The sequence below is a fragment of the Populus euphratica genome, unplaced genomic scaffold (genome assembly GCF_000495115.2).
Source record: "Populus euphratica unplaced genomic scaffold, PopEup_1.0 scaffold19.1, whole genome shotgun sequence".
Taxonomy (NCBI): domain Eukaryota; kingdom Viridiplantae; phylum Streptophyta; class Magnoliopsida; order Malpighiales; family Salicaceae; genus Populus; species Populus euphratica.
The window spans coordinates 2,364,851-2,387,383 of record NW_011499853.1 but is presented as its reverse complement, the minus strand read 5'-3'; the positions used below and the strand labels follow the sequence as shown (position 1 = coordinate 2,387,383).

The following is a 22,533-nucleotide window of genomic DNA, read 5'->3' as shown; positions in this document are numbered from 1 at the left end:
ACTCTTTCCATAATACTTAGAGATTGAGTTGAGAGATTTATGAGGGCTGTTCCTGTAATATATGATCAGAAGTTTTGTGGGAATTGCACTGTTGTGATTTGTTTTATCGCATACCTTTTCTTTATGTCAATGGTGTATTAGGGAAATCATAGTCATGGTCACATCTGGTTGCGGAAACTTGAGCTGTGGCTTTTAATACAATTCTGTGCCTTATACGTGGCAGGAACATCTCAGCCCGTTTTCCAATGCCTCAGGATTCAAGCTAATGGTTTAAGTCTTAAAATGCTTTATTAGTCCACCACCCTGTCTTTGTTTGAGTTGGTGACCAACTGATCATCTGACTAATGGTTGTAGATCAAACATACTCTTGCTGGCGAGCTGGAAAATTGACGATGTTTTTTTTTGTTCTTCAGTTGTTTTCAGTTTGTTTGAATATTGATATTTTGGCATGAGCAGAACTTCTGATTGCAGGACGGATTATGTTGAAAACTGCTCGTTGGGAGTACAGGACTCGGCCCATTTATGGATGGGGTAGTGTTGGGTCTAAGCAAAATTCTACTGCAGGTTGGCTTGCTGCTTTACCTGTATTCGAGCCATTTGGTATCCTGAAATATCAGCAGAGCCAACAGTGCTCACAATTTTAACAAGCTGGGATCATTAACACATGTCATGATGTTTACTGGTGCAGATTGGAGTACATTCTGATGGTATTTTCAATGAATTTGTGTTGTGAATTGGGAAATTTCTCCATGGGGTTACTGGCGCATGTCTGCAGAGAACGAGAAACACTTGGTAGTAAACTGTTAAAACAATCTCTTCTTTCCTTGTGCTAGACTGCTAGTGCTAATAGTCTCACTTTATAAAACCTCTCAATATAATCACTGTAAATTCTGGTATTGTTTTCTGCTTGAATGAATGAAGTTTAAAATCAGGATTCACGAAGCACTAGCAAATCCATGTATTACAGAAAGTCTCAAGTCTTGTTTGGAAAAAGACACTGGATGTATAGGGCGGCACTGTTATTAGAGGTGTAAGATGTTGCTTCTTGTCAGGTTGAATTGGAGGCAAGAGCAAAGGATTTGGGAACACCTATACTTGCTCCAACAGTGGAAGCTGGCCTTGCTCCAGCTTGTATAGATACATGTTCTAGTGTTCTGAAATTGCAGATGTGGAAGCGCAGACAGGACGGAACTAGGGGAAAGGTACATGTTATTAATCATACCAAAATATCTGTCTGTTTATCAAATTGTGTGTAGTAACTTTCAGTTTTCCAATTCGGCTACATGATTCTAACCTCAGCAATCATCTTTCTGTGGCATCAATAATCAACTGGCTATGAGACATGAGATCAAGAACTCTAAATCTTAGTTGTACAAACATGATTCGACATGAACATTCACCCGTATTCACCACTGATAGTTTGCAGAAGGTTGTCCCTTTTTTGCTCACATTTTGGGATAAGATATTCTTTTTCTTTTAAACTTCGTTGTATTACGTAATTTTGAAAGTTACGAGTGACATGGCTGGATGCAGTTTACAATTCTGTTCCATTCTTCAAGCCCCCTAGTTTATAGTCAGTTGACTCGTGCTTTCGTTCCACCAAAGGAATCCCCTTTTCACAACTTGAAATAGAAAAAGAAAAATGGTAGAGTGCGCGTGGGACGGCTTGCATGATCCTGAGGATCGGTCTGGCCAAATGCTATGGATATCATTGTTATCCGAGAAGCAAATCTATATACATGGCTTTGAATGTAATCTCTAAATGTTGAAATGATTTGCTTTCACTAATTAATAAATGATTATTATATAAGTTTCTTTAGATTGTTAATTTATTACTTTATCCAAATTAAATAAAAAATAGTTAAATTTATTTTATTTAATATAATATAATTATTTTTGTAATTATCTAGTTTGTTTGGATAAATTATATATTAAATTTGAATAAGTTTTATTAAACAAAAAATAAATATAAGTTATTTAAAGATAATTATCAAAAAAATTTAGAATGCATGCTATTATCTTTATATATTCTTGGTCTTAGATTGCATGATACATATAATTTCCAAACTTACAAGACATCTAATTTTATTAGAGTATGGTAGACAAACTAAACAATCCATGTTGAATAGTCTAATTAATCTAGTATTTTTTGACAACACCCTTGTAATAATCAAATTGGTCACCCTTGTAATAATCAAATTTGTTTGCTTCTACTCCAGCAGACGCTCCTCCTTTTGGTCCTTAGTGGGTCCATAAGTCCGACAGCACACAAGAAAGTACACAAAATTGATTATACTCAAGACAGTAATCAGCCAGTAATAATCATCTAACCGACCCTTGTTAAGATTGCTAGACAACCAGCTCTCTTGCCCTCCTCTGGATGTAACTCTATCCACAAAATCCACCAAACCACTCCCTATCATGTCAGCCATGGCAGTTCCGAAAGTGAAAATAGCCACCGCAATGCTAGACATGCTTTTAGGGAACTGAGAGTAGTAGAATTCTATCTGTCCAATCGAATTAAAAGCTTCAGCCAATCCAAGCAGGATAATTGGTGGCAAAAGCCAGACTACTGACATGTTCACCACACCATCTGGTTGGTCTTCCAGTCCTTCCTCAATAGCAGTTCTCCTCCTTATGGTTTCTACTACTGCTGACATTGCCCTTGCTGCAATTGGGATTAGCAAACCAATTCCTATCCTAACTATAGGACTAGGCCCGCCGCGTTGCTTGCCAGTGAATTTTGCTAACAATGGTAGCAGAATTCGGTCATAGAAGGTTAGCCAGATTGTGAGAGTGAGAACCAGAAACACATTGAGAGATCCCGCTGGTAGTTCAAAATTAAAGATTCGCCTGTCCATGGTATTTGCTTGGAGGGTGGCAAATGAGTTTTGATTTAAGTTGATTTGCATCATGATGCCTGTAGACCAAATGGGGATGACTCTAAGCAGAGCTTTCAGTGACTCTACCTGATCAACTGTACATAGACGCCATGGATTTGAAGCTGATCCATCCGGATTTACATCCCTATCAGGGTCTGTTATGGTACAAGCTCGGTTTAAACACCTGCACAGAGTGTTGAGAAATGTTAATCAACTTGTCATCTAATGTTACTTAAAACAGAATTGATTTGAATTGTCCAGAATCCCAAGAAAAACTTAGATTCATCACTGTGCTAATAGCAATACTGCTGTACCTTAAATTAACCGTGGGGATCTGGAACTCAGAATCATCACTGTAGTAATACTGTTCAATGCTACTGTGAGATAGACTGAGCTTTCTGCTCCTGAATGCTGCAACTAAAACCTGAACAAACCCAGTAAATAAGCTCTTGGAGGCTTTCAATTTTACGTACTGAGAAGAACCCACCAAAAACATCAGAGCAGAGAAGAACATGAGAACTGCGGGAATAGCAAATCCAACTTTCCAACCGAGGTTATCTTGAACGTAGACAATAGCAGTAAATGCTATAATTGTCGATAATCCTGTCGCAGCATAATACCAATTAAAGAAACTCTGTAAGACACTCTCATTATTGGGGTTCTCTTTATTGTCTAGTTGGTCTGCACCAAAGGCAATAGAGCAAGGTCTAATGCAACCGGCTCCGATTGATATAAGGCCGAAAGAGGAGAATAAAGTAGCTAGTTGGCCTGCAGTAGCTGAGCTGCAGACATTAGTAAATCGGTCACAAGGTGGAGGGGTTAGTTGTGGGATCATGGCAGTTAACCAAAGAAGAATCATCCCCTGCATGAACAGAGCAGATCAAGAGATCAAGACTCGAAACCCCTATTTTCCCAAGAAACTTGGAAACAAGGCAAACAAAGAATCAGTGAATATGATAGCAGGAAATGGATGGACTTACAAGAAGGCTGCATAATGATCCCAAAGAAATGACCAGATACCGACCCATGAATGAATCGGAGAGGAAGGCTCCGAAAATGGACAATCCATTAGACATGGCAGACCACAAGAAGAGAATGGTTGACCCACTTGCAGCCTCCATGCGATAGTTTTTCATCAAGTAGAATATCATATTTGGCATCAGCCCATAGCTAGCCACCCGCTCAAATGCCTCATTAACTATAAATTCACAGAACAAGAAAGCAAAGAAGCCAACATGATTCAACCGAAACCAAGAACAAATCATGAACAAGAAAGAAATTTTAAATGTAGACTCTGGAAATTACCTATGATGAAGGGCATGGTCCTTAGGCCACCCTTTCTGGGGTCCTTGTCCTTGGGGATGAGAACCATCTTCTCCTCTACTATTGAGTTTTCCATTTTTCCTCTTCTGTAACAGTATTATAATACCATATAGTATATTGTAAGGTGGAAAGAATCACACACAAACACTACGTATAAACACAATGTTTGGAATAAGTTCCACAGAAGCACTGGATTCCCAACAAGTTCCACAAATCATACCATTTTAGTCTGATTTGTCAGTTGCACATAAAATTTGTGGTTTTCAAAAGAAATAACTAAATTCTTGAACATGAAGTGTCCAAACAAGTTAAGCAAAAATAGATTCAACTGAATCAAATTCTACACTTAAAGAGGAGTTCCTACACAAACTGCAACTTTTCTTAAAAGGGTAAAAAAGAGGTGTATAGGATGCAGTGGACTTTTGAAGATGATAACGAGGAAGGAGAAGCAGCAGGACTTTTTTTTTTTGAAAAGTAGACAGTTTTTTTTTTTTAATTCATGATGTTTTTTTAGTTTTTTAGGTTATTTTTTTATATTCATTAATATTAAGAAAAACGTCCCCTTCATAATGGAAAATGGAATATATATGCTTTTAGGTGTCCTAAACGTGGGATTCATATTTTCTTTGAAAGGCTGATTCATGTCTGATGACTAACAATTTCTTCTACCCAATTGTATTTATTGCCCCAGTTTCTGCAGTCACGTATGACAGTGATTTGTAAAATATAATACACCAATAATCCCAAGAGTTTTGGTGCTAAGCAATGACATCATTTTTTTGGGAGGTTCCTCTCGTTCCTTTTGACTGGTCCGGCCCTACTAAGAAATTAAACAATTGCATGCGAGGAAAGAAATCTTGATCAAGAATTAAATGAAATATTTAATAGACAGCCCCTCGTAAAAATGCAGGCTTCTTTTTATTATTATTATTATTATTATTATTTTAATGAATTATCAGTTGTCAAGGATCAAGATTTGGACACTGGTAGAAGATGGGAATAAAGACAAGGGTTTGGTCTTTTGGTACAAATTGGTGGCTTGTCCGATTGTGGTGGCTGCAGACTTTGTTTGCTCTATTTTGGCTTTTGAACGATGACCTCTGTGTCGCAAATATTCCAGTCGTTGGCCCGGGGTTTTTCTGGGTTTTTTTTTTCATTTTAGTCCCTGGATTCTTTTTTTCGTTTTATATCCACACGTTTGTGCAATGTGTTTATGTTTTTAGCAGTGTTTTGGGATTTGATTTCTTTTTTAAATGAAAACCAAGCGTTTACTGTGATTCTGATAAGGTTAGAGGATGGATCGGGGATTTATTAAGTCTATGATTTAATTAGTAGTGAACTCTAATATTTTTTTTTTAAAAAAATAACAAGGGAGAGTGTGTGTGCATAATTAGGCAAACTAAACATAGATTTCAATTTCATTTGACCAAATAATTATTAGAAAATTATGAGAAATGACATCCCTCTAAATTTAAAAAAAATATATTTCAGTTCACGTTTGAAAATGTATTTAAATGTGTTTTAAAGATATATTTATCTTGAAAAAATATTAAATTAATATTTTTTTATTTTTTTATGATTTTGATAAGTTAATTTTAAAATTCTAAAAAAAAATCTTAAAATATATCTTAATATATTTTTAAGCTAAAACAAAAAAATACTGCACTACAATACCAAACATGCACTTTTTATATATATAAAATTGCATTGATATCCTATTTTTATGGTTTTAATGATTAAATAAAGTAAACTATATTATAATTAAAAGGAGAGATATTGTGTGTGTGTACACGTACATACATACATGGATATATATGATACTTCTGTCTTTAAATCAAGGATTGTTAATGTTAGATGAAGACCCGAGACTTTGACTCAATTTATATATAAATTGGGTTGAAAATATTATTTATTGTTGAATAAAAAAATATGTGAATATATATAGGAGTATTATAACACTCGGCTATATTATATAAACTAATATGCTAAACAAATAAATCGAGTCAATAAAGGGGGACAGAATTAGAATTCTACGTGTGGGAATGCTGATATAGAAAAAAAAATAGAGAAAATAAAATAATAAAGAAATACAATACATAATTTATGGAATGCAAAAATAATTATTTTCTCTTAAATAACCCTTCGTTTGAATGGTCTAATTAAAACTCTTTTAAAATCTTTAGACCAAAATGTAAACTCTTACAAATTTAACCTTAAATTCCCAACACGTAAGCAGCGGATGGCTCATCAACACATCACAGCGGGGAATCTACCTTGCGAGACCCCGCTTCTTCCCAGCAACTCCAACCTTTGCCTTCTAGCGCAGTCCTCTCCTTACTTGACATTATCCAAAATTAAAAAAAAAAAAAGAATTGAAAAAAGAAAAGAAAGGAATTTTATATATTAATTAAAATAAAATAAATAATAATTAAAAGAATGAAATCAAATCTAATAAATATTTAAAAGGGAAAGAAGAGCAAGCAGTAACGAAAAAGTATTGGTGATTATGATTGTCAATAATCCAAGCTGTTTATTCAAGACCTTTGAGTTTCTTTCAAATTGTTTGTGTTCTCATGGACAAATGTGAAGATCCAGCTAAAAGTCATGATAATATTTAACACAATTCCCTCACTTTTAACTACCAATCCTCACCTGTCAAGACTTCCCCTTCATCTGCATCATTGCTTCCATCCTCTCACTTACAAGGACCATAAGCCTTGCTACAACCAAGATAATATATGAAAGTTAACCAAAAACTCAAACCAGCAAGGAGCCAATGATAGCATTCATAATGCCCCTTGTTGATGTAGCTTGCAAGCCAACTTTCCTGATCTTCTCCCTTGATGAAGTTGCGGACAATAGCTACTATTAAGCTCGCTGCCAATTTTGTGGCAGACAAACAGATTGGAGGCTACTCTAGACATGCTTTTAGCCAACTCAGTATTGAAGAACTCATTCTGAACAATACCACAGAATCAGAAAATTCAGTTATGACAAAATTTAGCAACAACCACGTTGCTGACATGTGTAGCACGGCATAAGGGCCGTCTGAAAATCCTTCCATGGTTGCGGTTTTTGGCCAAACACTCTATAATTTCCAATGCTGCCATGGCAGTAGAAGACGATAGAATGCCAATTCCTATTCTTTGTTAATTTTAAGCTGAGACGAGCTGGCTTTCTCCTCATTTTTTATGCCTGGAGTAGTATAAAAGAGTGTTGAAGTACATTTGTAGGCATCAAGACTCGACCATGTTAGGATTATCTTGATTAGTGCTTTAAGTTCTTCCTCTACTTCATCTACTGCACAAAGATTCCATGGATCTGAAGCTCTTCCATCTGGGATCAAGTTTTCTTCAGGGTTTTGAATAGCGCAAGCTTTATTTAGAAACATAAGACAGAACAATGACCTTTTGGGAGTCCTCTTAAAATCCTTGGTTTGATGCCTCTTGTCTTGGGCTTGGGATTGGTGACTCGATACTTATATTTCTAAAGGAGGCCACCAAAACTCAAGCAAATTCAGCTAGCCAGCTTGCCTTAGCCTCTGACTTGACGTAAATGGGAGAAGCCAAGAAGAATGAAAGAGTTGACGAGATCACAAGCACCACAGGAATGCCAAAACCCACCTTCCTTTATTCTCTTACAATTCTATATTTCTGAAATTAAAACAATATTTTGGATTTCAATCTCTTTTTGAAATAGAATTGTAAGTTTATGGATTCTTTTTTTATTTTTATTTAAAAAAAACTTGGTTAAATATTTTTGTTAAAACTATTTTTGGAGAAAAATGATCCTTGCAATTACTGAATAATTCATACAGAAAACAGGTATTACATCTTTGATAAATTCTGCATTATTTAAGAATACCAGAAAGCCAGAGCATCTAGAATCAATAAATAGCACTCCATAACTTACCCTGCCACCCCATCAATGGAGATTTCCCTGGGTGACCCTTTGCCTGAAAATGCTTAATTGACGACTTCTTAAATCGAAGTTTATAATATTAGCTTTCAATTGATCCAAGTAAAAACACTTTACAAAACATGTGTTAAGAAACTGTAATTCACAGTTTTTCATTATAAGTTTTTCTCATGTTTTGTCCTTTTAAACTTGGTATGGTGTTTTAATATATATTTATCTTTTATATATAGGTACGTGGTAAAAGAGACTCATTTAGTATCATAGAGAAAAAGCACACAAATATATATAATTAATAAAAAAGAAACTTGTTAATAAACAAAATTAATTGTGTGCACACAAAAAAATCAAAATAAATAGTACAATTATAAAACTACTATAACGAAAACACACATTAAAAAAATAAAATATTCAATTTCAATTCATTGAACTTAAAAAAATCAATCTAGCATATTTATTAAATAAAAACGCACTCAAAACACAATAATAAGCATCAAAGAATTTTCAAACAAAAAAAAAGAATCAAAATAAATAATAAAATTATAAAACAAGCATACAGAAGACATAAGACATTAAATTTAAATTTAATAATTTAAATTTAATGATACCAAGAAAATAATTTAGTATATCTATTGTAGAAAAAGATTCATGCATCCCAACAAAAATAATAACTATAATGATGAAATACATATAGCACATAAAAAATCAATAGAACCATAAATATGCTTCAAATAACCCAATCTAAAAAATAAATACAATAAAAACTAAGTGAGTAAAAATAGCATACAGAAGACATAAGACATTAAATTTAAATTCAATGATACCAAGAAAATAATTTAGTATATCTATTGTAGAAAAAGATTCATGCATCCCAACAAAAATAATAACTATAATGATGAAATACATATAGCACATAAAAAATCAATAGAACCATAAATATGCTTCAAATAACCCAATCTAAATTATTAATACAATAAAAACTAAGTGAGTAAAAATGTTAGAGAAATTTTTAAATGTAAATTTTTTTTAGCAGCGATAATTAGTGATATTTTATCAATTTTATTTTAGTGAAAGTTATAATAGTAAAACGATGGCAGTTAGAATCACATTAATAAAAATGATAATAGTTAAATAGTTGTAAGGGTTTTTAGATAATAATTCTTTGATTTTAAGTGTGTGTCTAGATGGAAGGTAGCTTTAACTTCTTCTTTTTCTTTTTTTTTTCTTATGAAATCCGTATAAAAATCATGTTGTTTTAATTTTTGAATGTTTTATGTTTAAAAAGTATTATATCTTAAAAAAGAAATCATTCTATCTTTAAACTAAATACACTCAAACGTCAATCTTGATGTCCATCATAATATTGAGATAGCATTATTAATCTTAATATATATTAAAAGTTCTTCAACCTTTTTTCTTTGTACATTATGTTTTCAATCTAAATTTCACTTTTTTAAATTAAAAAAAAACTGAAAGGTTCTAAATAATTGGTTTATATATTGTACTCTTTTTTTTTCAATGTTAGATGATAAAACCACTAATTTATTATCATATTCACACAATATTTTAATATTTAATGATATAAAAATACATGTATTAGTTTTTTTGTTGTTGATATATTTAAGTCTATGAAAAGAAAAATTTAGCGACATCTCTTGAGGAGAAATTTAACACAAGAAATTTTAATGATATAAAAGTACTTGAAAACCTAACATTTAATTCATAAAAATATATGTATAATTCAATGTTTTAAACAAGTATTTATTTTTGTGTTACAATCTATTTTTAAAATTATTTTTTATATAAAAAACATGAAATAATTTTTTAAAAAATTCATGTATATTTTTAATATATTGATATAAAAAATTAAAAAAAATAATTTTTTAATAAAAAAACTTCCATTACAATAACAAACACAAACACAAATTAGATAAGATGAACTCAACATGCTAATCATAATTATAAATAGTTTTTAAATGTTTTATGTTTAAAAAGTATTATATTTTAAAAAAAAATCATTGTACTTTTAAACCAAATACACTCAAACATCAATCTTGATATCAATCATAATATTGAGATAGTATTATTAATCTTAATATATATTAAGAGTTCTTCAACCTTTTTTCTTTGTACATTATGTTTTCAATCTAAATTTCACTTTTTTAAATTAGAAAAAACTGAAAGGTTCTAAATAATTGATTTATATATGGTACTCTTTTTTTTTTCAATGTTGGATGATAAGAACACTAATTTATTATCATATTCACACAATATTTTAATATTTAATGATATAAAAATACATGTATTAGTTTTTTTGTTGTTGATATATTTAAGTCTATGAAAAGAAAAATTTAGCGACATCTCTTGAGGAGAAATTTAACACAAGAAATTTTAATGATATAAAAGTACTTGAAAACCTAACATTTAATTCATAAAAATATATGTATAATTCAATGTTTTAAACAAGTATTTATTTTTGTGTTACAATCTATTTTTAAAATTATTTTTCATATAAAAAACATCAAATTAATTTTTTTAAAAATTCATGTATATTTTTAATATGTTGATATAAAAAATTAAAAAAAATAAGAACTTCCATTACAATAACAAACACAAATTAGATACGATCAACTCAACATGCTAATCATAATTATAAATAAATTAACATTTATGTTATTGAAGCCGATCCCAACCATGCAAGGGCAACCAGTTCTGTCCTAAAAATTACCTTAATCTTTAAAAGAAGAGTGTGGGGTTGGCGCTGGGGACTCGGGGGTGGTCGGGTGTTTTTAAGTCGTAGATCGAGTTGTCAGTTACACAACAACCGACATGTCATTTTGTCATTCTTATCCAATTTCATCTTCCACGTTTTCGAAAATAACAATAAAAACAAAAAACAAAAATAAAACAACGTTCAGCAATTGCCCTCCTCCACCTTCCTCTTCCTCTTCCTCATCGCGATCCTCTCTCTCATTCTCTCTCGTTTTCTGTTAGCTTTGTCGCCTCCTCTCCTATCGTCTCTTATCAGCTCTATCCAGCAAGTAAGTTTCTGCGCTAGATGCTTGAGAATGGAGAGAATTATAGGAGAGAAGTATAAATTAGGTCGCAAAATCGGAAGCGGATCCTTTGGTGAAATCTTTCTCGGTACTAGTTTTTCTTTAATCTCTCCAATTATTTACCCTAACTATTTACTCTATGATTGATTGATTTTCGGTTTTTTTAATCAGCTACTCACATTCACTCTGGTGAGATCGTTGCTGTCAAAATTGTAAGTCTCGATTTTTTTTTAATTTTGATTTTTGATCTCGATTTTTTTTTTATTATTAATCTTTAATTGTAATTAATTTGTAGGAAAATAGGAGTACGAAGCATCCGCAATTACTCTACGAAGCCAAACTGTATAAGATTCTTGGCGGGGGAAGTAAGTATTTTTCAGAAATTTTGTATGAGGAAATCTTGACTGTTGATTTTATTTTATTTATTTTAGGTAATTTAATTTGTGGAAATTGTGTTGTTCAGGTGGTATCGCGAATATAAAATGGTGTGGAGTTGATGGAGAAGATAATGTCTTAGTAATTGATTTGTTGGGACCGAGTCTCGAGGACTTGTTTGTGTACTGTGGGAGGAAGTTTTCGCTTAAAACAGTCTTAATGTTGGCTGATCAGATGGTAATGATCAATGATAAGATTCAGTTTTATAGTATTTGAATGCATTTCTCGGGCTTGGATGGTGAGTTTTGATTGTTGGTTGTTTGGTTTTTCTTAATGTAGATTGCGAGGATTGAATACATGCATGTGAAGGGGTTTTTGCACAGGGATATTAAACCGGATAATTTCCTCATGGGTCTGGGAAGGAAAGCTAGCCAGGTAATTGCTTGCTCTCTCTTTTTTGTGCATTTTGCGTAAAGTGCACCGCTTATATGTGGATGATTATTGGGTTTTTTTGTTAGTTAATAAATTTTCATTAATTTTGTTACGCGTGCCAGGTCTATGTCATTGATTTTGGACTTGCGAAAAGATATAGGGATCCAGCAACACACCAACATATTACTTACAGGTAGTAATTCTTATAATCAAGCTCATGTTTGATTTCTAGTGGGTTTTGAACATCTCTTCTCTCAAGTGTCAATGTGAGTATGAAAATGGTAATGCAGTTTTCATGTGAGAAAGAGGGTTGAATTATTTATGATTTTTGAAACTTTGTAGTTTAGCTTTGTACGTAGCTTCTGTTGTCATGTTTAATGGTTACGGTGTGGTATTTGCTAGATAACATTCAAAAGTGGTAGCCAGGACATTGCGTTTCTCATTCATAAAGCTTATATTATCTATGCATCAAATTTAGTTGGAAAAGGCTTGGTTTTGCGTAGTCGAGTTAGGCCTCTTATCTTCAGGGTTTTATTTTAAGATGATGTTACTGGCTTGTTGTTATTCTGGAGGTGTCTTTTATTTTGTTTAGCATCAAGATATGTACCTTTGCTGACGATGTGCATGCATCTATATGTTCCTTTTCTCAGCGCCTTTGTTTTTGCATATCATGTAAACCCCCCTTCCCTGAATCTTCATTTATCTACCATGATTGACTAAGGCTCCTTTTTCTCCTCTCTTTGCCCCCCTCAAAAAGAGAGAACAAAAACTTAACAGGAACTGCTAGGTATGCAAGTTGCAATACTCATCTAGGAATTGGTAAGTCAAAGATGTTTTTCTAGTGTGTTTGACATATCAAATGAACCATTTGTTCCATACTCATCTTTTATTTTCTACTCAGAGCAAAGCCGTCGGGATGATTTGGAGTCTATTGGCTATGTTCTTTTATACTTTTTGAGAGGAAGGTATGCTACTATGTGATCATTTTTGGAGGCTGTGATGTTTTAACAGGATATGATTAGTTGGTCTTTGATTTTATGATAATTGGTTTCTGTGCTTAGCCTTCCATGGCAGGGTCTGAAAGCAGCAACAAAGAAGCAAAAGTATGATAAAATATGCGAGAAGAAGTTATCAACTCCAATTGAGGTATGTGGTCAAATGCAATTAGTCAACTTGGAATTTGTATCCTGGATTTAGAGAGAGAGATAGTTGCCTTTTTCCCCTATGATAATAAGACTAGCCCCTCAGAAGGAGACCTTTTTCTCAAATGTTTTCATCAAATCCTATTTCTTGTCATATATCACATGCACACTCATCTGAAACCCAAAAAATATATTAGCGACCTGAAATTCATGGAATTACCAGCTTCTCAAAAAAATTAAGACTCCATAATCCATGTTATCTATTTGAAAGAAGCGAACCTCCTTGCATTTCCCCTGAATCAAGATATCCCAACATAGTTCCTGCTCCCTTAACATATATAGAGATTTATCTTCTTAAAAAGTCTGTGAAACCTACTAAATGCTTGGATAGCTCATTTGTCATGCATGGGAAAGAAGAAAAAGAGCTTCGAGAGTTGTGGTTTTGAAAATTGAATTCTGATACTGTTTTGGTTCCTTGTAATAGTTTGAATATCTACCTTCTATCTTTAATAGTCTGTTGACATCACATTTTCTTTTCTCTGGAGGTGCTTTGCAAGTCGCATCCTGTGGAGTTTGCTTCTTACTTCCATTATTGCCACTCATTAACTTTTGACCAACGGCCTGATTATGGATTTCTGAAGCGCCTCTTTCGTGACTTGTTTACTCGGGAAGGTAATTGTTTAATTAAATTGTGAGGAATTCTTTTTAATGTTGGTTTGGAGGGGGATGATAGGGAAGTTATGTTTGTTGGTCACTGAGGACTGCGAATCCTGGAAACTGATAACTGAATTGTTGGTCCATTACTTGGGTAGTCCATTTTGTTTTAGAGTCACATCCATGCAGGCCATCAGAGTTGACAGTTATATTCTATGGCTTCATCTACTTTTTTTTCCCATTTCTGGCAGGATTTGAGTTTGATTTTGTTTTTGACTGGACCATCCTGAAGTACAAGCAGACACAGAGGCCAAAGCCACAACCTCAATCATCTGTTAGTTATTCGAATCTTCTCTTTTTAAAATTTTTATAATGAGTCATGCAAAGACCTTTATTCTTGAGATAGTAATTCTTATTCTTTTTTTGTGGTTATTTTTCTATTTAATTTTTTTGAATTGGTCCAAAATTACCACCAAATCATTCTGTAAACTAATCCACTCTGCTTCTGGAGTGGCTTATTAATCTTCTTTTGATTTTTTCTTTTATGTGTGATTTTTCAGGACCTGCAGCCAAATTCTAGAGTGACGAGCAATCGAGCAATGGCAATGGATCTCAATAAGGATAAAGGTTAAATCTCAAGAATTGCCATTCTGTTCTTGTTTAATTTTCCATTATATTTGAATCTTGTGGCTTCCTGTTTTTTTTGCGGTGAGAAAGAGGGCTTTGGCTTTTTGCAGGAGTTGTGGGGAGGATGTACACCTTAATAAAATCAAACCAGTCCATTTTAAAGGAGCACATTAATTCTTAATTCACTTGCATGGGAATTGGTTGTAGGCATAAGCTTAAGCATAAACATATAAAAGTAGAAATGAGGGTTTGAAATCTCAAAGTGAACTCCTTGATAGGTTCTTTGTAGTTTATTTTAACAACCATGCCGGTCTCATTTTATGGCAACATTAACGTGTGATTTCTGGATTTAAAAGTTCATCTGCTGTACTGCAATGGCTTGGTAAATACTGAACAATGGTACAATGACCTCAATTAGATTATGGGAAATTTATAGTTAACCAATCTAACACCTACGTAGAACTTTTTTAATCCTTTTTTCTTGTTAATGTTGAACTTATACTCAATCACTAGTGAATCTAGAAAACTTGCTTTTATGTTTTTTAGTCCTTTTTTTATGTGGAGTCATTCCATTAGGCCTTTTTCTTATTGGATTCTCAACTGAAGATGCACCTGAGTGAATTAGGAAAAAGTTTTGTAGTGGGGAGGGGATCATGGAGAGGGATGCCATGAAACTTATCTGCATAGGATATGAAAGAGTTTGCTCTATTGGATTCTAGAAATTCATCTATTTTTATATGGTATTTACAGAAAACATCATTTTTATATGTTCATTTTTTTCACTTTCAGGGGTCAATGGTGCCTCTTATTCTGCTGAGGTTGCTGATCACAGAGGATCAAATAAGGTTGCTCGTCCAGATACTTATATGCAGTTGGGGTCATCATTTTCTCGGAATTTAACTGCTGATAATCCACTTGACAAACATGTGAGTCGTCTATTCTTGTGATTCATAGTATTTTCTTCTCTATGTTCTCTTCATATGCCGGTATGTAGCTAGAATGCATAGCTGCTATTGTACTTTGATGCAACTTATTCTATGTATTTGGTGACAGTTTTTTTCTTACTAGTTACTGTCACTATAATCACTGTGCTGGAAATTTGGTGGAATTACAGCTGTTTGAGATTTTGTTTCTGTAGAATATGAACAATGCAACAATGCCATCAACTTCTTTTGTTCCGCCCAGTGCATCCAGAAGGGATTTTATGAAACTAGATGGCTCAACTGATGCTGTGAGCAGTGGTCGTGGGGCTGGGAACAGAGCTGGTGCTTCAAGCAGGTTGATGAGAATTTCTTCAGCGAAGTAATTGGTATGGCAACATCACTTTCAGAGATTATTCTGTATTTAATGCATCGTGATTGTGCTCTACTGTTTTTATTCATGAATATTTTCATGGCAATAATTTCTATGAAACCATGTACCATCTCTTCAACTACTGATCTTTCCTTCATATTTACAGCTGTAATTTGGGGGACAGAATCCAGGATAGCAATGTCTCTGACGTGAAGTTTGGATGGCTTGATCTCTTTGCATCAAGAATGTCAAGTTACTTAAATGTATTATTCACAAGGTGACTACAAGTAGACACATTGGATGGTGCTGGGCCCATCAAAGCTTGGTTTTATTGTTGTTTAAGATGGAAAAATGATTAAGTCTGTGTTTTGTTTGTTGTTCAATTGAGGATATGTAGATTGTTTCGTTTGATCCTCAATCCTTGGATCGTGTATGGGTGTTTTGACATGTACTTATTTCATTCATAATAAAGTACTTTCCATTATTAGTGCTTTATTTTTCAATCCAAACCTTGGTTTTTTACCTGGATCAATTTGAATCTAGGTACCTGCATTCTTCATAATCTGAAAGAAGTACCAAAATCTAGTGTTTCAGGTACTGTGTCATCTTGCCTGTTCTTGTGGAGCTTTCTCAGTTGCCATTATTTTTTTCATCTTGTAATGAAGTTTTGGGAAACATTTTTCAGGCTTAACTTTATATATTTCAATTTTCAGATTGCTATAGTTAAAGTTTTGTATGAAATTCGTTTATTGAGTGGAAAGAGCTATTGGCAGTATGGATGCAAACCAAGATGGTTTGTTAGATCTTTGAATTGGTGTGTGGATTCTGGAAAGCTTTGAATCCTAGACATTGAGGTAATGAACATCTTTGCTCTCAATTTTGAACCAATCTAGATTACAATTCTTCTTGTTGCCATTCTAATTTTCCAGGGAAAGAAAGAATATGCTCTTTCACTCGTCTGTGTCAGATAATTTATGTTTCCAAAGTATTATTGTTGTCAGATAATAAGAATCAGTTGTGTATGCCTAGGTCTTGGGAAAAGTAGACATTTCAAACTGTCATCGAAGGCTGTGACAAAGAATACGACAAGTGGACTACAAGATGTGTCCGTGAGAAATTCCACAGGGATTATGGAAAAGAAGTGCTGCTCATAATGCAATATTTTTAAAATTAGTAACAGCTCTTCTTTTGTGGGTTCATACCATGTTTCAACATTTAAATTCTACTTGTGATGTATGTTTCATTATGAGTCAACTTCCACAGAAATATGATATTCTACGACACTCAGGGTTGAAGAATAAAGCTATGCAGACATGCACTATCTAGAGAGAGTTAAGCTACTACTACCAGACGAGGAGGCTGCTGATAGACTTGCAGGTAGTATGCTTGCATTTAAATAAAGCTCTGGAGTGATAATAACCAGAGTATTCAATTTTTAGCTGAAGGCAAGTCACCTATTGCGTATAGAATATCCTGAGCGGTAACATGCTTTTATAAGCAGAAATGACCGATTTAGTCTAGGTTATAGGATATTGATAATTTGCTTATTATTTGATATGCTTCACCAATAATCCCCATCATGGGTGCAAAACTTGCAAATTTATCTTTATAGGTTATGCTTGATCACCGTCGCAATTATTGCATGGAGCCTGTGGATCATTTTAGGCCTACAGGCTCCCACTTGGTGCGGCGCTACACTGCTAGATTTTTCTCTTAGCTATGCATAGCTGAGTTACACCTTTTAGACTGTTATGAGTTGAAAGGGTAACATTTCACATTTGTTAAGGTTTTGTATTCGGCGAAGCTTTCATCCACCGGGTTCAGTATGTACACCAACAGATTGTGTTCTCTTATCGGCAGATTAATGTCTGGTGAGATTATCCCATCGCATAAGCCATGCATATTCTTTAGACCCACACCACTTGCGATAGCACCAATCACTTGCACCGCCATCAACATGCCACCGCACGATCCCCCATCATAATACCTTTACTGCCACATTCACTGTCACTGATCTGTCACCTTCTAGATTCGCCACCGTAACCATTTCTTGCATACTGTTATGCATATATATATATATATCATGACAAACGGCCTTTCTTTTGCTGTTCCTTAAGGTCCACAATCCATGTTTGTTATTATTATCATGTCTGTTATTATTATTGTCTGAATGCATGTATTATGCAATAAAATGATGCGATTTTGAGGACAATTTGACCTTTTGTTCATATAAAAGGAGACCCAATTGAAGAATGCCTGATACCTTTTGAAGATCCAATTGACAAAAGTTTTAGTTTGGTGAGTACATGAAAGTTACTAATTTGAGGTTTGCACTATCATCTTTTCCCCCCCTTCACTTTCATATTAAAACGTATAATGTGCGTTTAAACCATCAACATTGTTGGACAATTTCGAGGTTGCTTTAAAATATATTTGAGAAAATGGCTCTATATATTCTTGTATTTCAAGAATTTTTTTTAATATATTTTTTATGTATATGAGATATCTAATCTATTTTTAAAATTTTCTTGTGCTTTAATATATCATTTTGTTATATTTTTATCATAAAAATAACAAAATAATATCATGTGATCAAAATACCCATTAAAATGAATTTAATGGAGATGCTAGAATATTTTTTCAAAACTTGTCACTGAAATAATTTGCATGTGCAATTTAAGAAAACTGATTATTAAATTTTAATTTATTGAATCTTAATTTACAAACCCTATTTTTCAATTTTTTTTTCTTATTCTCTTTTACAAGGGGTATTTTGGATATATAAAACTTAAACTTGGTCATGTACAAATCGTTTATGTATTTTCAATAGTGTTATGGTGAAAAATCTTAGAGGGTAAATTGGAGGGAAAATAATTTTTAAAATATAGATGAATGCAAAACAATTTTTAAGATAGATAAATGAAATGAAATAAAAAATGAAATTGAATATAATTTTTAAAATATAATTATATATGAAGCCATATGCTATCCAAATGTGTGTTCGTGCACGATCACAAATATTATATAGGTTGTTATCATTGCCTACCCGCACTGTAGCCTTTGAGGATTGCTAATTTGAGCATCAATCTTGAAAATATGGGAGCTAGTGAATTAGAGAGGGTTGTAGAGCAAGACTTTGGTATGGAATGTTTTTTTAAAAATTTTTTATTTAAAAATATGGTATATTTTTTAAATTTATTTTTGATATTAATATATTATTAAGATGATTAAAAATAAAAAATAATTTAAAATAAAACAAAAAAATTTATAAAAATAATTTTCAACGGTAAAAAAAAAAAAAAAACTCCTAATCAAGCAGCAAGGAGGGAGGGTTGATCAGAATATTTACATGGTAATGGAGTGTGGGACCTTTAAGCATAAAAAACGGGTCAGACAGTACAACTCTAGGATTAGACATGATGAGACTTAAAGCTAATGACGAGAAAACCGCTGGGTGGTCGGTATTTTCCTCTTCTCTTGCTGGTTTCGAGAAGAAAGTAGTGCCACATTTTTTGTTCTTTTGGAGTCAAAAAGGGGTCAGACAGTACAACTCTAGGCAAAAATTGGAAAAAATAAATACGATGGATTAAAATAGAAAAGCATAAAAAAGTGCCCTACATTACTCTCAAAGCATTCTCAAGGACTTTTCTTCCTCCTTTTTCTTGGATAAATTGTAAATTAGCATAGTTATTTTTAAATTTCAGTAGAATAATACCCTTCGAATTTTTCCAGATAAAATAGTATATTTTTCAATGTTGATACTGCCACGACATTTTCATGATATCACGACAACCACAACATTTAAATTGATATCACCATTGGAAACTAGTTGATATCCTAGGATTAAAATCACGAAATAACTATTCTCTGTCTGAAGGAAGGTCATCATTTGTGCTCTCCACTTGCAGCCATAACTTGGCAAAGGGATCCCGTGGTGGATCTTCGGATGGGCGGTCCGTGAGAACCTTTTCTGAGCTTTTGGCCTCTTCACAAATAGGGAGAAGAGGGAGGTGGTCTTTTGATAGTGAACACTGGTGCTGGCTTTGGAAAAATAAGTGGATGTAGCAGTAGATTCTCGTATTCCCCCTCCTTAGATCTGCAGAACTGCGGAGCATGCTCAAAGCTCTTGACTGAGAAATTTGCGTGGAGTAGCCGAAGAATTGGACGGTGGTGGTGATGTAATTGGATGATGCGGTGGAGGAACCTTTGGAGAGGCTGGTAGATTATCTTTTTTATCTTCCTACTATCTCTGCGAACTATAATTCAAACAAAAGATAAATTTCCTCCTATAGTCCAATTTCTATGCAATTATACTTGCACAATGAGTTAAGATTGTCATCTTCAAGTCTTAGGTATGCATGTTTTACATGATGCTGAAGCGTTTCATGATGGACAGACAAGTAGAAAAGAAAGTTGTGCTATTCACAAACGATGCTTGCTGCATTTTCCTTCTTACAATTGCTTAGCAAGGCCCCATTTCTCTCTATACAGTGATTGTGATGATGGAGACAAAGGAGAACACAAGTAATCATGAATCCCGCCACTCAAGAAAAATCGAGTCTTTAGCTCTGAGCGTGTCTGGGAGTGAAAATGCTTTTTCAGAAAAATATATTAATAATAATTTTTTATTTTTTAAAAATTATTTTTAAAATTAATATATTAAAATAATTTAAAAACATTAAAAACCTAATAATTTAAAATATAAAAAAATTTAAATTTTTTCACGAATACTTTTCAAACACAATCCCAAACAGCTTCTTCACGTATCAAAGCACAAAAGAGTGGAGATGAAAAGCAAAGAGGACAAAGATGCACCATCTTTATTGAGAGCCCCTTTTCTTGTATCACAGAATGTGTGCCTCCATTTTTGTAACTCTTAAAGCTCATGTTTAAATATCCCACTGTTCCCCCTCTCTTCACCAGCTTGCTTCTTGCTTTTCTCTTCTTTAGCATGATAAGTTGCACCAAAGACCTAACACTTGAGTTCCAACAAAGTGATATAGCACAGCTTGGAAGTAAGCTGCTTTTTTTTTTTTTTGTCTTTAAAGTTTGCTTCTTAGGACAGACAAACATAAAAATTATAAATCAGACCGATCTCCAACCTTCAGGATCCAAGCATGCAGTAATCTTGGTGTTGATAACTGGTTTAGGGCCAGGCACACGGACAATTTTTCTTCCACACAGCTTGAATGCCTCTGCACTATTCTTACAGCATTGATTACTTCTAACCTTCTTATAATAGTCCATGGAGCGATCAAGATCACCCACTCGAAGCATCACTCGGCGTAGGGGCTCAGGAGTCAAGCCTCTTTCCAAGAACTCAAACTTGTAGCCATTGGGTCTTCAACAAATGCGATTATTGTAATTCCACCTTTAACTGGACCAGGTTCCCTAGAAAGATACTCAACAATCGAATTCCATGCAGCAAGCAAACACTTCAAGAAAGACTAACTTGCATCCACCACTGCAGTACCAAAATGTAAAAATCCATTTCCATTATCATACTTGTTATCTTCATGATCTGCAAGCGTTACTATATCTGTCCAATACTACAGTACAGATCCGATTAATGAAAGAAAGATAATTACTCACTATAATTAAGTTCAAGAGTAAAGGTATAGTCTTCAGGTCCATATCCAAGAAAAGCATTGCTATATCTGTCCTCAGGTACATCACTTCTCCTTAAACAACTTCATTCCCCGGAACTCAGTATAAAATCTGAAAATTCCGAACATCCAATTAGCCACAGTTATTATATCAAACCTCACATTGCTACATTAACACAAGAACAAACTTTGCAATATTCAAAGCAGCTAAATAGACATACTTGACAGCCTTATCCAAGTTCCCAGCAATATAGGCACCATGAAGCATGCGTTCTTCTCTTGTCATTCTCAACCCACTCTAGTACATCTTGCTCAGCAACCTCACTACTTCTTGCTGGTACTAATTTTCCACTTAAGAACTATGATTGTGGGATATATGTGGAAAAACCCAAAATACTTAATGTCAGTTTAAGCATCGCTAATTACTACATTTAGCAGTAATAGATAAAGGGAAGGAAAGGGTTCTTGCTTACCAGTTCCAAGATGAAAGAGAGCTAGTCTTCTTGAAGGATTGTAATTGCTAGTGACTGTTTTGTTACCATTACTCTTGTTATTGGCATTGGATGGGGAAGAAGGTTTGAAGGAATGTAGGAGAAGAGAAGGTTTTTTCTGTGTTGAGACATTGAGATAAGAGAAAAGAAGAAGATAATGATGGCACTGTTACCGTTCTTAAACATTTTTCTGTTCCTTCTGTGTCTGTTTATAGTTTAGTCTACTGTCTGCCTCTCCTTCGTCTGCCTCTCCTTCGTCTGCCTGCTTGCTTGGTTCAACTGTTTCTGACTTCTCTGTTAATTGTTGTCCTCTTGCACGTTTTGCCGTTGGCATCCGGGCTGTTTGCATGTGGCCCATTTCTAAAAACTGGGCTCATATATCTACATGGATAAATTTATGGGCCTAATTCTTTTTTTCTTTTTTTTCTTGCAATGGAAGGCTGGGCAGACAATAAGATATAAGCAATTCGTGGAGCAATTGTGATCTCTTATTGGTGGGGTAGGCTATGATTGGGAGTTTAATTTTAAAAGTAAGCCTAACGGGAAAATAAAATATAAGGTAAAAGAAGTTAAATGCCAGTAATCACTGGCATCATTGTACAGTACCAATGCTGCGGGATATTATAATAGTAATTTACAGTATTTTTTTATATTTTTTATATTTTGCTTTATTTTTTTATTTTTTTCCAAACTCACTTTCCTTTTTTTTTTCAATTTTATTTTTTTCATTTATTTTT

The 22,533-nt window shown here is 33.6% G+C and overlaps 2 protein-coding genes and 1 pseudogene across 5 annotated transcripts; 1 reads left to right on the top strand and 2 right to left on the bottom strand.

Moving 5' to 3' along the window:
• Window positions 1-2,004: 2,004 nt before the first annotated feature.
• On the bottom strand, window positions 2,005-4,705 carry LOC105122293 (protein NRT1/ PTR FAMILY 1.2-like). Its single transcript, XM_011021325.1, has 4 exons — window positions 4,188-4,705; window positions 3,863-4,080; window positions 3,197-3,744; window positions 2,005-3,066 (listed from the first exon to the last, which is right to left on the bottom strand). Exons 1-4 carry the CDS (start codon window positions 4,279-4,281, stop codon window positions 2,211-2,213), a joined length of 1,716 nt encoding a protein of 571 aa, XP_011019627.1. The 5' UTR covers window positions 4,282-4,705; the 3' UTR covers window positions 2,005-2,210.
• Window positions 4,706-11,020: 6,315 nt separating this feature from the next.
• Window positions 11,021-17,558, top strand: LOC105122292 (casein kinase I-like). Of its 4 annotated transcripts, XR_841677.1 has the most exons (19): window positions 11,021-11,264; window positions 11,348-11,388; window positions 11,472-11,541; window positions 11,640-11,788; window positions 11,891-11,986; window positions 12,106-12,176; window positions 12,741-12,802; window positions 12,885-12,948; window positions 13,045-13,129; window positions 13,671-13,797; window positions 14,031-14,113; window positions 14,340-14,406; window positions 15,196-15,332; window positions 15,545-15,715; window positions 15,866-15,976; window positions 16,243-16,293; window positions 16,413-16,553; window positions 16,729-16,872; window positions 16,988-17,558. XR_841677.1 is itself a non-coding variant. In XM_011021324.1 (15 exons), exons 1-14 carry the CDS (start codon window positions 11,189-11,191, stop codon window positions 15,710-15,712), a joined length of 1,296 nt encoding a protein of 431 aa, XP_011019626.1. In that variant the 5' UTR covers window positions 11,021-11,188; the 3' UTR covers window positions 15,713-15,715; window positions 15,866-16,195. The 4 variants fall into 4 exon arrangements, 1 of the variants encoding a protein (XP_011019626.1); XR_841678.1 differs by lacking the exon at window positions 16,729-16,872; XR_841676.1 differs by having other exon boundaries at window positions 16,729-17,556.
• Window positions 17,559-19,991: 2,433 nt separating this feature from the next.
• On the bottom strand, window positions 19,992-21,618 carry LOC105122291 (probable lactoylglutathione lyase, chloroplast; annotated as a pseudogene).
• Window positions 21,619-22,533: the final 915 nt, after the last annotated feature.